Source organism: Branchiostoma lanceolatum, chromosome 3, assembly GCF_035083965.1.
Source record: "Branchiostoma lanceolatum isolate klBraLanc5 chromosome 3, klBraLanc5.hap2, whole genome shotgun sequence".
NCBI classification, from domain to species: Eukaryota; Metazoa; Chordata; class Leptocardii; order Amphioxiformes; family Branchiostomatidae; genus Branchiostoma; species Branchiostoma lanceolatum.
In genome coordinates this window covers 30,646,017-30,660,776 of record NC_089724.1, presented here as the reverse complement: position 1 = coordinate 30,660,776, position 14,760 = coordinate 30,646,017, and the positions used below count along the sequence as shown (strand labels likewise).

The window sequence follows — 14,760 nt, the reverse complement described above, 5'->3', positions numbered from 1 at the left end:
TTCCCAACCTAATTCAGAAAGTAGCGAAGAATACGAAGACCCTCTTACAGCCCCTGAGACTGCAAGCGCGCATTCGTATTGGACACGTTCTAATCGCTGGGAATCATATAAAGTACATCCATGCCAAATAATGTCAGCATATTCAAGGAGAGGACGAATAAAGGATTTATAAATAACATCAAGTACTGTTCGTGATAATCTGAATTTCAATTTGTTAAGAGTGGACACTCGTTTGGACGCCTTGCCAATCATATGAGAAATTTGTGTTTCCCATGACAAGGTGGATGTAAGAAAAGTCCCTATATGCTTGTGGGTTTTGACTGATTTGATAACACAGTTATCAAGAAGAAGAGGGGGGTGGTCGGGAGGATTTGATTTCTTAGAAAAACACATTTCTTCAGTCTTTAAAGGGTTAAGGTTCATAAGCCATGTTGAAGACCAAAATGATATCTTCCTAAGATCAGTATTGAGTCGATCAGCTGTAACGTTAGGATCTCCCACAATGTCCAATAATGAACTATCGTCAGCAAATAAAAAAGGGCATGTAACTAGACCGTCCACCATGTCATTAATGAAGACAAGGAATAAGAGAGGCCCTAAAACTGAACCCTGAGGTACACCTGCGCCAACATAACTCCAATCCGAACATTGACCATCAATAACAACTCTTTGCTCTCTGTCAGAGAGGTAGCTATGGAACCAATTTAAGATTGGGCCGTCGACCCCGTTTCTCTGCAGCTTGAAAATAAGTCCTTTATGCCAGACTTTGTCAAATGCTCTAGAAAAGTCTAAGTAAACCGCTCTGACTTCTTTGTTGGAATCTAGAGCATTAAAGATTTTATCAGTAATACAAATAAGTTGATTTACTGTCGAATCTCCGCGGATGAAGCCCGACTGGAGGGAATATAGTAAATTTTGAGACATCAAATGGTTATTCAAGTGTTTGGATACAATTTTTTCTAAAATTTTGGACAAACAGGGCAACAGAGATACGGGGCGATAATTAGATACATCATCTGGTTCTCCCTTTTTGAAAATTGGAACCACGTTTGCCCGTTTCCAGGCCTTTGGAAAGACACCATGGCAAAATGACAAATTGAAAACGTAAGCGATCTTATCAGATATGTAAGGGCATATGAGTTTAAGAAAGCGATTATCAACATTATCGTGACCACACGCTTTGGATATATCTAGAGAAGATACATAGAGTTCAATCTCGGTAGGTGTGGTAAAACATTCTGAAAATCGGACATCAGTGAGAAAATCAAGTTGTGGGAGGCTTGCCTTGGTGTCATCTACAGAGGCCTGAGCAGTAAAAAAATTGTTGAACATGGTTGCCTTTTCACAAGAATCAGTTACATACAAGTGACCTGACCTTAAGGGAGGAATATTAGAACTCACTTTGCTACAATAGAAAGATTTAACAATGTGCCACCATTTCTTACTAGAACAAGGAGAAGTCGTCAAGGAGTCAGCGAGACGGCTGTTGTAGTTAGACTTAGCGAGTGATATTTCGCGTACTAGTTTATTTCTGACATTACGGTATGCAGACCACAGTGTGGTACTGTTCGAAACTTTAGCATTCCTATGTAGCTTGTCTCGCCGACGCATCAACGATCTAATCCTGGGAGACATCCATGGTTTATCTCTGGGTCTTATAAGAATGTCCTTATGGGGAACACATTTGGTTTTGGCTTCAAATATAAGATCTACCAGCTTATAACATGCATCATCAACAGCGTTACAGTAAAAAATTTCATGCCATTTGGAATCAGACGAAAATTCAGCTAATAAGTCATGATCGATTTTAGGATATTCCCAGATAGTGCGGATATAAGGGCGCGGGGACTTTAAGGACATATTAAAAGTAGTAATTATGGGACAGTGGTGGCATCCAGAAAGGGGAGACAAAACTGTGGTAGATTTAACAAGATTCTTCATATCAGTAAACAGTAAGTCAATCAAAGAAGGAGAACGTGACAAATCACATGTCGGCTCGCTAATCACCTGGGTAAGGTTTAACATAGTCGATGCTTGAAATAGTTTTGAGCCGACAGAGGTAATTGGGTCAGGAGCCCACCATGCATTGTGCTTAGCATTGAAGTCACCTGTAATTATGACGGCGTCATAATTAGAGGACCCAGCTGCAAAGACAGAGTCAGTAAATAAGTCAATAAATTCATTAGCAGTACTGGCGTCCTGGCCAGGTGGGCGGTAGTAAACAGAAAATATGACACGATAGCATCCTGCAAATAGTTCCAGCCAGATACATTCAACAGATTTGGGCTCCAGATCTGAGCGTCTTTTGTATGCGATCTGGTCAGATATGTAAATAAGGACACCACCACCGTGCCGGTTTCTATCACGTCGTATCGGAGCCTGGAAGCCATCAAGAGAGATAGCAACTGAATCAACAGACTCGCCCAGCCATGTGTCTGAGATGGCGACAACATCGAGCTTAAATCTAACTACGAGAGCGGACAGTTCGTCCATTTTGGTACCGGCTACCAAACTGTTGACATTGATGTGCATAAAATTTAAATCTTTACGAGAGACTGGCCCTGGGTTGGGATGGATGTCTCCCGCTAGAAGAATCACAATAACGGAGATACATGCTAGCGTATATGAGAAGCACTTATCTAAGCTAAGTGTATACTTAAGGCTTAACTTAATAGTAAAAGTCAAACCAGCGGAAAACATGCCAATGACTGCCCTGTACTGTTCAATATCTATTGGCATGATTTGGCGCACCCTCTCAGCAATCCATTCAGAACCGTTAAACCCAGTATAATTAGATTGGACATACCCATTGCTGTGAACATAAACTTTGATAAGGAAGAACGATCAACATAAGTACAACAATACAATACAAATAAAGCTATACATCTATCATAGTAGCAATACAACATATGCATACGGAAAAGTCAAGGTTTACTCACGTGTCCGCCTATACCATAAATAAGCAACATTTACAGTCCGCACTTTTAGTAGGAGTATACGAGTAGACACATGGTCAAAGCGGAGGGAAAAGTAAACGACCGATCCAAAAAGCCATGGCTAGGTGACACAAGTTAAGAGAAAGAAGTTGTTACTCGATGACATGGAACAAATTGCAGCGAGCACAGTTACATGTTGTCCAGATCCGTGCGACTGGCGACCCTCTTCTTTACGCCATCATGCAGACAGTAGATCCGGCCATCGAGGGACCAGCCATTCCCCATCTTCTCTCTGGTTGCACGGAGCAGCAGAGCATTTTTCCTGGTGAGCTGCTCAGTGACAAAAAGCTTGGATCCTTTGAGTTTAGACTTGGCGGAGAAGAACCTGTGCCTGGCAGCGTACGAGACGAACTTAATCACAATAGGTGGCGTACGCTGGCCATCAGAGCCGTTGCGACGGGGTAGAGGGTGAGCCCGATCTATATCACTGATCGACAAGTCGATGCCCAGGGTGTTCTTGGCGGTGTCGAGTACAAACTGAACAGTGTCGGAGTCAGGAGGAGCGGCTCCGTGCAGAAGGAGGCAGTTTCTTCTCGAATACTGGTCGAGATCATTCAGCCTGGCAGACATCTTGCGAACAGCTGCGTCTGTGGTGTCGATTTTATTCTCCACCTGTGCAACACTTGATTTAATTTCCCTCTGCTCGTCAGTAACCCCAGCAAGTTGTAGCTTTAGTTCCTGTATCTCAGTCTTCAGGGGAAGTAGGAGTGTTGCTTCAATGGCATCCAAGAGTAGCTTGTTGTCAGCAGAGAGCTTCTCTCGAAGTTCTGCAGACTTCTGAAGTTGAGTCGAGGCACGCGTGTTTCTGGCCGACATGCCGGACAGACAATGGCGTCGCTCCACGTGGGCGTCACTATAAATCCAGAGACTTTTTTCGGCAGAGAACAGACAAAAACAGCAACCAACCTCGATAAACAGCAACAGTATAGGTTCAGCAAGTTATTAGCGAAACAATAAAGTAAAAATGCAAAACTGTGCGGTTAGAATTTTCGAATAAAGTAGGGCGGACGGCGGAGCAGAAATTCACACGTCCATATTCCGTGACCTTTGATATGCTAATGAAGTCTAACACATTGTCGACGGAGATTCTAATCAGGATGCTAGCAGAGATCCCGATCAGAGTCTCTCTCATCGGGATCTCTACAAGGTCCCACCAATCTCTACATTTACTAGTAGTGCTTTATTGATGACAATCTTTCTGCTGGGTTACACACGTAGACGATGTGTCACAGCCATGTAGATGTCCAATTGTCACTCAAAGTAATTTCACGAGCTCGAGCAAGCAATGGATTTATAAGAAATTAACAAAAACTATGATTCATCATCATGTTCAGCGCATGAAACAGTTTACTCAGGCAGGCCATAATTGCTTTTCATAATGTCTTTTGTCTGATAGCCAATCGTTGTGTTCCTGAGTCCCATCCACAACCCATCTCTACAAGGTCTGACTCTACTATCCTTTTACTGCATGACTGCCTCTGATCTCTTTTCCAGATGGATTCCAGTTCATAGCCACCTTGCACGGATACAATATTCTTTGACGTAGTGGAATACGTCTTCACTTTGGCACTTTGGTCAAGCAAAATATTCTATACATATATCCTATATATTGAATATATATACATATATTATGTTTACAATAACTGAGACAACCCTTCTTCATTTCCATATTGTAGCCTTTATTTGATCATCAAAAATCTCCATTCACTTTCTTACGGAAGTGTCACAAAGTATCCCCTATATGTATAATATGTGACGTTGGGTAACATAAATTCGCCATTTTTCCGATAATGGTTGACTGAAATCAATCTAGCAGAACAATAAACCATCCTTTTTTTCTATTATTCTGTCAGTATCATGTACTATCTTTGCACTAATCATATATATGGTAGATTTTGTCTCTAGTCGTGCTGACACCATAATATTTCAACTTAAAACTACCGTCCGCCGCACGCAAAATGACGGTGTTGTCGGACAGGTGTGAACATTATTTCGGGAGAGAAGATTCGTCTTGAATATCTTACCGCTAATTACATTTTATACAGCAGCTATTCGTTCCATCCTTGGCTTGAGGAGAGTGCAATGGATATAGACGTGTCCAAGTAAAAAAAAATACACGAAAAAAACGGCCGTACCACACACATCAGGCCTTCGGTAACATCCCGTTTGTTGAGTCGGTAGAACGTCACTCAAAGTCGATCCCCACCGTCATGGCAACGTGTACATTATTCGTGGGAAGTTAGCTGGATGCCGTAGCAATGGTTATACTACTATGTCCATGTGTTCCTTGTTGTGTTAGGAGCAAACTTTGAGGAAAATATCGTCTTCAGTCCACTATCACACGCAACATTTAGACAAAAAAGTGTTCCTCGCAAACGTTTGTCGTCTGCTTGACGACAGGATTCTGGGTAATAATATATAATATGGCGGCGGGAAAATACACGTGCCGTAGGTTGTAGCAACAAAGAGGAGTTTTGATGATTGGTCCGCACACTTAGAATCCAGTTGCAGGTTAGCAAAAGAGATTGTAATAAGTTGTCTTGTAAATAATTGTGTTTAGCAGGCAGGAGATGTGACATTTGTCCTATAAACCAGCGAACAACCGTGCAGTGTGATTCTCCCACGAAGCCCCCAGATTCTGTCAATAAGGGACGGAGAGTTTTTGACGTCGCCAACTTCTAATGCATGGTTATCGAAGCTTTTCAGCCAGTGTTCTGAATACGTTAGTTTATCCGGTTTGCATTGCTGGCGTTATAACTGATTTTGCATCTAGCACATATCCCTAAAATACACCGTTTCAAAAAATGGCGAATTTAAGTACCCCGCGAATTTATGTTAACCAACGTTATATCATTCCTGTCATATTTGTCAAAAAGCTATTTTTGTGGTTACCATGCAATAATATTAGTTGATATAAGGCCACATTTATTTGATTACATAGATTACATCTGCGTGTGTATCAATTTTTGTCATTTCCCAAAAAGTTTTCGGCTATATTGTAAGTCATACAAAGCAGCAGCAAAATTTATGCTGTCAATCGCAAAAAAAAATTGAAAAATGGATACTAATGTTCTTGAATGCCAAAGTCAATTCCAAAGTCAAAGAAGAAGATGATGTGAAAAACAAAAATCAACAATCTATTATTTGGCATAACATACTCTGTGTTAAGATTCATTCATCCTTCCTGACCGTGTAGATTTTTAAAAAGAAGGCAATTTTTTTAAAATTGCGCGCTCGCATTAGTTTTGGGGTTCCCAGGGGACGTCATCCATGCAATCAAATCAATCCATGCAATCAAATGGCCTAATTATTATAAAAATTAGAATGATAGTATTAGGAAGAAACAATTCCTGCAGTTTCCTGCACTCTATAAGATCATCCTTCTGTGTTATAAAGTGACAGAAAGAACTTGGTGAATATCGCTCAATTTTATTCAATCAAGTTTTAACCCTTAAGCTGCCAGGTTTTTTAGCCAAGTAAAAATCAAAAATGTTTGACCCCTGACCTCCCTCACGAAACCCGCGAAACACCCGGCGGCGCTAACTCCCCTAACTTCCCGGCTTCGCGCGCTACACGCACGCAAAGCTGTTTTGTTCTGGGGAATACCCTATCCCGGTTATAACCGGGTCCAGCACACAAGGCATATTTCTGTATCCCTAATTAAGTCGGGACTGGCAGCTTAAGGGTTTTAAGCAACGGCTGAGTGTTTTATGAGATTTATTTCATTTTATGTTCTGCAGTGTGATACCAATAATATATGCTTTTTATGAGCAATGGATGATAAGATACCTAGTAAGTTTGTTCTAACACCCACTTCAATTGCTTACAACATGGTAGTAGCTATTATAAAAAGTTGATATTAGCAATATATTTTGAGCCCTGATACCACCAGGCCACGGCTAGTCTCAGCTAATTGATAAAAAGAGCGATAGTAATGAGAATAAGAAATCCAAAGTTGCACATTAAACTGCATTCTTCTTTCTTTTGATGGCTTGTTCTTACAGGAAAGTCAATGATAATTGTGTAGAATTGTACCATACCTTCACTATAGACTGATAACAATGTCATTTATCTAGCTATGATAAAATGGGCTAACTAAACTTGTTACTGTATAGTTGACCTAATATTCACGGTAGTAAAGTTCAAGGTGTAAGGTGCACAGTGTAAGGAAAATGGACATTTTCACTGAACTTTAACTTCACGGCGGCAGCAAGTGATTTACAGAACGGTTGTGTGATGGAATCATATATCAACACGGTTATTTTCACAGTGATGATAAGTTCAAGGTACAGAGGTGACAGTGACAACATTGAAAAAAAGTTACAGTAAAAGAAACAATAATTACAGTAACGTGTGGACCAAAACTCTGTATCACTTGTAATATGTATAGTGTATGTGTTTATGCGATCTGCTTCTAAGCGAAGAAATGATGGCTGTCGAGCCTCAGAAGTCGACAGATGTTTTTGCCAATGGTTGTTCCTCCTGAATCAGACACAAAAGACGAGAGTTTGATTTGCACCAGGGTTAAGATGAGATATGAAGCCACTGTCACACAGTCAACGAGCTTCAGTTGTATATTTTGTTGATTCCCAAAAGGTCGCCAGGTTTTATGATCAATAGATGGTCGCTGAGAGTTTTTGCCTGAAAATCTACCCAACGGGTCCATGACCTGAAAACACATTGTCCGATCCTTAAAAATCGTGTCGATCAAGAGAACACCAGGTGTATTACTGCTCAAAATGTCATTTAGAACTTGTTTAGAGCCAATGTCATGTGGAGCATTTTTCGTGCTGTGTGACAGGGGCTTTAACGGCAGGTAGACATGGAAGAAAGATTTACTCAATAACCAGCTGTATGAATACCTTCGCCAAGAAGGTCATGTTTTTTTGGTTGTTTGTGGACAGCTCAAGAATTTGTGACTGAGTCTTAATGATATGTGGTATGTTGATAGGTATTGGTAGAATGAAGGACAGGTTTGATTATGGGACCCTTGTCGTCTTTCTATTATAATGGAACTACAAGCTTCTTGGCTTTGTATCTTTTACTATGAAATCAGGTATTCAATGCAAACATTTAAGGCATTAATCTATGGGGAAAAAGAGAGCTGAAAAACGTACAAGGTGAACAGGCTCAGCAGCAGCCAGCATTGTCTCCTGGTCCTGTGTTTTGGAAACAAACCTATTTTTTTAAAATATACATTGTTGTTTTATGTTATTGCAAGAATAAGTTCGTTGAATAAAATAACTCTAGATCAACAAAGATACCCAACAACAACATAGAATTTAAATAATGAGAAGAACAATTACAAAGTAATCAGTCTACCTAGATCAGAATTAAGGGCACATAGAATGATAGACAATGCTGTATGGTGATAAAAATGTTATCTATTTCTGTTTTCAGATATACAAAATAAACGCACTTGAATTGATGTCTTAGTTTTGGCCATGATATGCTAACCCCTATTAACATTAATCCGCCAGGTTACAGAAATTTGCCACTTTGAAAAACAGTGGGGTTAAGAGATCTCTAGTGCAGCACCCCCAGGTATGTACAGTATAGATATACAGGAGTGCATTATACTGGCCATGGGGTGTGTTGGGTTGGGGATCTGTTTGGACGTATCTTTTCAGGGTGGCAGAATTATGTACCCTGGTGGAACTATGTTTGTACTATGTGATATTTAGCCAAGACTACTTCATGTGATTTCGTTGCACAACCAATCACAATTGTACAGCCAAACTTTGCCCATGTGAAATGTATTGTTACCTACCAATCTGACAGATGAACATCTTTTGGTAGGTGCAGTAAGTGTCGTCCCACTTGTAACCCTTGCCGGCCCAGAACTGCACACAGTCGCTGTCTCCTGGTTCATTTGGAGCCCAGTTGGTAAACCTGCAGTCCTGTCATTTTAAAAAATATGCTTTTGATGAGTATGAGAATTAGTAACCCGTTCAATAACATTTATTGCTGTCAGAGTATCGGGCATGATTATAGTAGATTGATATAGGTTTAAATGTTTTATCACCTTTCCTTTGACTTTGTGACCAATATACATGCCGACGGCATCTTCATCTGTATAGGATAAAGATTGATAGGAGCACTTGTCACTGCAAGTTAAAAACTAGATACTGTAAATCTTAAATGTTCTCGGTGGTTTCATTTTTGTGGTAACCTCTTACCATAATTAAATCCTGACACCACCAATAGGTGTTTGATATTTCTACCATACTACAGACTTATTTCAGTTCCAAGGAAAACCTCCCGTCCCTTCCCGTTGCGAAGTCAAGCCCCGCAAAAATTGACGAATTTACAGTTATTGCTGTAATGTAAGGTTATGCTGTAAATGCCTTTTTAAAGGAGAAAATAGATTATTTGCAGCGGCATTAAGTTATCGATAGCCCCATAGTCACATAATATACAGTAGTGAAAACGCCAGTTGTTTTCAGTTCGCGGTGAATCAGTCACCACAAAAATTGTGAGCATTAACCCACCGCAAAATATTCTGGGATTACAGTATTTTACAACTGAGGATTCACTAAAGCGATTGTCAATCATATACTGGACACTAGTACTACCGGTACTACTACATGTGCCTTACCTTCAAAGGGGTGCCGTCACTGTACTTGTAGACACCTGTGTAGAGTTTGTCCACGCCTATCCACATGTTCACACGTCCTGCGGACTTGGCCAGGTTGACCAGGTGGTCGTTTGTAGCTGCTGTCTTCTGAAAAGCCAGTGTTCCTCCGTCGTTGGCACATGTCGCATGGGCGAGGCGATAGGCCTTTTTCTCAGTGAAGACTTTGTAGCACGTGTCTCCGAATTTCTCGTAGCCGTCCGGGCATTTCGGTGGACCTGGGTTTTTTTTTAGAAAACAAACTAAATTATCCGCTCTTAAGAACTTTTTTCCGTGCGAAGTTTGATGAGAGGCAAAAATGTAAATTGTGAGCACTAGGCAAATGGTCTGTTTTCTATTAAAACATGTAACGTTATGTAACGTTATAAAACATGCTGGCTAAACCGGTCTTTCAGCACCAAGGACAGTATCCTGCCATGTACGATAGACTGCCAGGTGTCATTCTTAAGTAAAAATCTGCTGAACAGAACCATACCTATACAAATTGCTTTGCTGCACATGTATGCATTTCAGTAGTGTTCATGTACAACGTACATGTAGATCGTATTATTCTATATATTGGGCTCAATATATACGTTGTAATTTCTGAAACGAAGTCAAAAGGTATGTAATATGGATCATATCATACAATATGAAAGATCAGACATCGACAGCGTTACAGAAAGCTAATGAAAAAAGCAAGATAGCTAAGTGCATTGCCTCACATCTTCTCAGCAAGGGTGCTATAAACTTCTTCAATCATTATCGTCATGATCATTTTCTATCAACTAATTAAAATCCTCCCACACCATAAGGTGTATATAGTCCATGGGCCAGGTCCCTCAAAATAGCCATTTGGTACCAAACAGAGGGACAAAGGGTGACTTACTTTTTTGAAAAGGTTGATTCCTCTACTTTATAATTATGCATGATAATAATGTCAAAAGTCCAGCTTTTTAGGAATTATCACGTGATATGGTGACGTCATCAAAATGGACTTCGATTTTTGGGACTTAATTCAGAGGACTGGGACAAAATATCAAACATCGATGATTTTCGGTGAAAATCGGTTTGCAAGCAAATGATACCACAGGAATCACGAAATAGTATGTTTTTGGTCGATAATTTGACTCTATAAGAAGCTTTGAGTCTTTTAAGTCCATTTTTGGGGGTAATTTTGTGTAAAAAAATGTATTGTTTACTTTTACAATCAGGCATTTATTTGGGCTACCTATGGGGTCTTGTGTTATACATTATGTTGATAGGCCATATCATTTTCTGCATTTTGGGCTTTGAATCAACAAAATCCGTCAAAAATATCAGGAGTTATAAGGGTTTTAAGAATTACACCCAACGGCCATGTTATCAAATCGCCGCAAATATCACAATGCATCATGGGTAATTTTAAGAGGGTCTGTCTGTAAAATACCTAGTAGCAAAGGACAAAATGTCGATTTAAAAAAAAAATTTGGGCGGTAGTAAGGCCTTGGTGCAATTGTAGAAAATGGGTAAGTTTTGGGTTAACTGGTGGTCACCGGTTGCCATGGAAACGGTCATTTTTAAAGATGGCGAATTTGTATCTGCAAAGGCTCAATCTCGTCAGGAATACACCATCTTTGGCCTACAGAAACGCCAACTAATTAACATATATTCTACATGCCTGTAACATATACTTAACATCTTTATCTTGATTTAAATTATTTATAAACTTGCATAGTTATATGTTTCAAGGTGCAGTAAATGTTTAGACATAACCTGTTTTGATTGATTTTTGATATTGACTTTTGACAAAAAGCTGTTATTCGGGAATTCTTAGCGATCAGTAGGGCAGATCTATTTGGTTGATATACGGTCAAGTTACAGTTTGAACCTATGAGATACACCCTAGCGGACTTCTGGCGGCTAAACCGTTGCTAACTGCGTTCAGCGGTTGTAAAAAAATTTGAAACTCAATGAGGCACTGCACTTGAAGAGCATAGTGCTGGTGTTCGACCAGGCACTATACGCAAAAGCTACAGATATCATATGGAAGCACTCTCATACATTTAAGGACATTGTTCCAACTCTTCTGTCTGTCATTCATTCATTCATTCATTCATTGGAAAGAGATTCCAAGATGCTGGTTGAGAGATATATGCGAAGAATCACACTCAAGCAGAAAAGATTGTGTTCTATGGCCTTATCTTAATAAGGCCACATCACGCACTCTCTACCTCTATTTGATAAACTTAGAATTTTGAATATTTTTGACATAAACAGATTTCAACTTGCTCTTTTCACAGCCAAATTCATTAACCATAATCTGCCTGATACATTTATTAATTTGACGACTTTATTAATCAGGGCTCGAAATAGTGGGTGCATGTGCACCTGTGTGCACCCAAAATTGGAACTGTGCACCTAATTTTTGACTGTGGGTGCACCAGTGCACCTAGATATCTTGTAGCCGATAGGATAAGAGTACTATTGTACACTAGTATACAGAATATCCTTTAAATGCAAGTATCAGAAAAAGTCATATAAACTTTTGTTGAACTTTATTTGATGTATCACTTGCTTGAAATTTTAAGGTTAGTTATAGAATTACAGATTGAACTTTGTAATTTTGTTTTGCTGACATTCAACTTTATTCTATATGGTGCACCCAAAATTCTTTCTGTGCACCTTATTTTTTGCGTTGGGTGCACCAGTACACCTATTTCCAAAGATGAATTTCGAGCCCTGTTAATTTTCGCTCCCAGTTTCACAATTATCAAACACGTCAAAGCTCAAAGTTACACATCCCTCTATTCAGAACTTCTTTAGCCCAAATGAGTGTAAAGTTCAAATCCATCAATGTTTGGAATAGTCTCCCCACTCCCTAAAGAATTTTACTTCTGTGATAACCTTCAAATGTCATCTTCGAGCTCATCTTCTATCAAATCCCAACTACTTCTAAACATTCTTCTTAATACAGTATATCTCTGGTCTGGTCATGATTTGATTAGATATGCCTTGATTGTTCTTATAAGTTTGTTAACATTTTGAGAAAGGTTCTATTGTACTTTAAAATTTCTGGTCTTGGCTAATAATAATTTCTTACTTTTAATCTGTATTATATTATCAGTATTCGATTTTTCGTTATATAGTTGTTCATTATGTTTATTTCATCATTTGTTATACCTTAGTTCGTTATTTATCATATCACTCTTGTAATCGTCATTTGTTAAGTTAAAAGGAGGAGGGCTTCTATAAACCTTGCAGGCTTGTTGCCTCCCCCTGCACATTCTTTTGTACTTTCAATCAATTCATTATTGTTTTTGTTTTTATGTGCAAATAAATGAAACAACAAAAAAAAAAACAAGTAAATTTTATGGATGACACCAGCGCGCACATTGATTTTCGCCAGATTTTGAAATTTAAAAGATTTTATCCATCAGCAATGGTCAATATACCGATAATGGGGCTAAATGTTGCGAATGTTGCCTGTCAGTTCCATCGCTAGAACGTTCTATATGCTGTAACAGTTGTACTCGTCGGAATGTTGAAAAATCTGTAGAAATAATGTTGTAAAATTAGTGTGTATGCAATCTCCAAAAAAGATTGCTCCTCTTCACAAGCTTACAGGAACACACACATACACAGTACAGCCCTCATACCTAACTTGTAGTTGGAATTAGTTTGTAATTGCTGTGCCATTATATTGTCAACAACTTGTAATTGCAACTGGCCGATGTGTTATTCTTGAATGAAACAATTCGATAACAAGGTCAGATGAAGTAACTTACCGGTATGCCATGCGGTTTAGGTAGACCATTGTCTAGCTGTCTGTCCGTTGAAGACAGAATAAAAAGGCGGGGGATTTCCGAGATGTGTCTTTATTGAGACGGTCAGGACAGTGGAGAGAACTTCAGTTGAGGTTAAGTGAACAGAGCCAGCATTGTGTAGTCACAGTCAGTCTGCCCCATGACTCAGGGGAGTCCAGTGCCTAGTGTACGGAAAACCTTGTCTCTGCGTTCTTGATGTGCTATGCAAACCCGGATGTAAATTTATCATGATTATAATGTTGACGTCATTGTTAGTGTTTTATTGAATATAGTCATGAAATACTTGGTTGTAATACCATGTTTTATCGCTACAAATGCCTTTTACATGCTTTATGGTATTCACTTTGAAAATGTAGATATCTTTTTTTTGCTCTCCCTTGTTTTTCTGACCGCACCCAATTTGGAGTCTGCAGAGGATGTCATCCATAAAATTTACCTGGTGTGGCCTATTTCCATAAAGTCTACAGAACGAGAACGCCGAGGGTCGGAATGTGGGAATCAATTCCGAAATACTCAGCCCGAGCACAAAGTACTGCTGCAGTGGAAAACAATAGTTCGGAGACCTCATATCTTCATGAGACATAAATTGCGCAAATTAGGCCCTCATTTGCATAATTTATATTCAACCATGTTCACTGCCACAGAACTTCCAAATGCCAAAAAGTATAAAATTCCAGTTATCTACAAATATGTAATTACAGTATTTTCTCATTGATTATGTAAATTAGGTCTTAATTTGCATAGCTTTTATCTATCAATATGCTTTATTTCCCGATTCCATATGTAGCATTTTAAAACTGTCGTACCATTGAATGGTGTGGGTTTATAAGATTTCTCCATTAATTATGAAAATTAGATTCTGATTTGCATTGTTAACATTTCATCATATCAAGTAACACTTAAGCTATCCACATAATAGAAACAAGTTTACACGTTTGGCTGTACATGTATATCCCTTTGTGGTTTGTAGATGCCGGGCCTCTGGGGAATATTTGAACCAGTTTCGAAACTAACAGGTGAAAACTGTAACAACACGCCTAGAATGAAAATGTAGATTTTCCTCGTAAGTTACTCAAATGTCAATGGGACCGCCTTCTTTTGTTACTCAAAACAGTTTCAAACATATTGGCGGTATTGCGCCTTTACACTAACAGGTATCTACTAATTAATTTTGTACCGCGTTTGCCGATTTTTAGCGCACCTTTTTGGTTAGCTTATTGAAGATTTTTGAAACATTTTGGTGCATTGGTGACAATGCGCCGTGCAGATATGCAGAGTCACTAACAATGCAGTGAATGGGAACCGGTTTGGGATTTTGGGATTCGGTGCAATTAAACGGAATGTG

The 14,760-nt window shown here is 39.2% G+C and overlaps 2 protein-coding genes across 2 annotated transcripts; both read right to left on the bottom strand.

Annotated features, from left to right (window-relative positions):
* Nucleotides 1–503: 503 nt before the first annotated feature.
* LOC136431384 (uncharacterized) lies at nucleotides 504–4,050 on the bottom strand. Its single transcript, XM_066422737.1, has one exon. It carries the CDS (start codon nucleotides 3,810–3,812, stop codon nucleotides 3,126–3,128), a length of 687 nt encoding a protein of 228 aa, XP_066278834.1. The 5' UTR covers nucleotides 3,813–4,050; the 3' UTR covers nucleotides 504–3,125.
* A 2,639-nt stretch (nucleotides 4,051–6,689) lies between these two features.
* On the bottom strand, nucleotides 6,690–9,855 carry LOC136431383 (pulmonary surfactant-associated protein A-like). Its single transcript, XM_066422736.1, has 4 exons — nucleotides 9,595–9,855; nucleotides 8,767–8,896; nucleotides 8,114–8,155; nucleotides 6,690–7,478 (listed from the first exon to the last, which is right to left on the bottom strand). Exons 1-3 carry the CDS (start codon nucleotides 9,658–9,660, stop codon nucleotides 8,127–8,129), a joined length of 225 nt encoding a protein of 74 aa, XP_066278833.1. The 5' UTR covers nucleotides 9,661–9,855; the 3' UTR covers nucleotides 6,690–7,478; nucleotides 8,114–8,126.
* Between the last annotated feature and the right edge of the window lie 4,905 nt (nucleotides 9,856–14,760).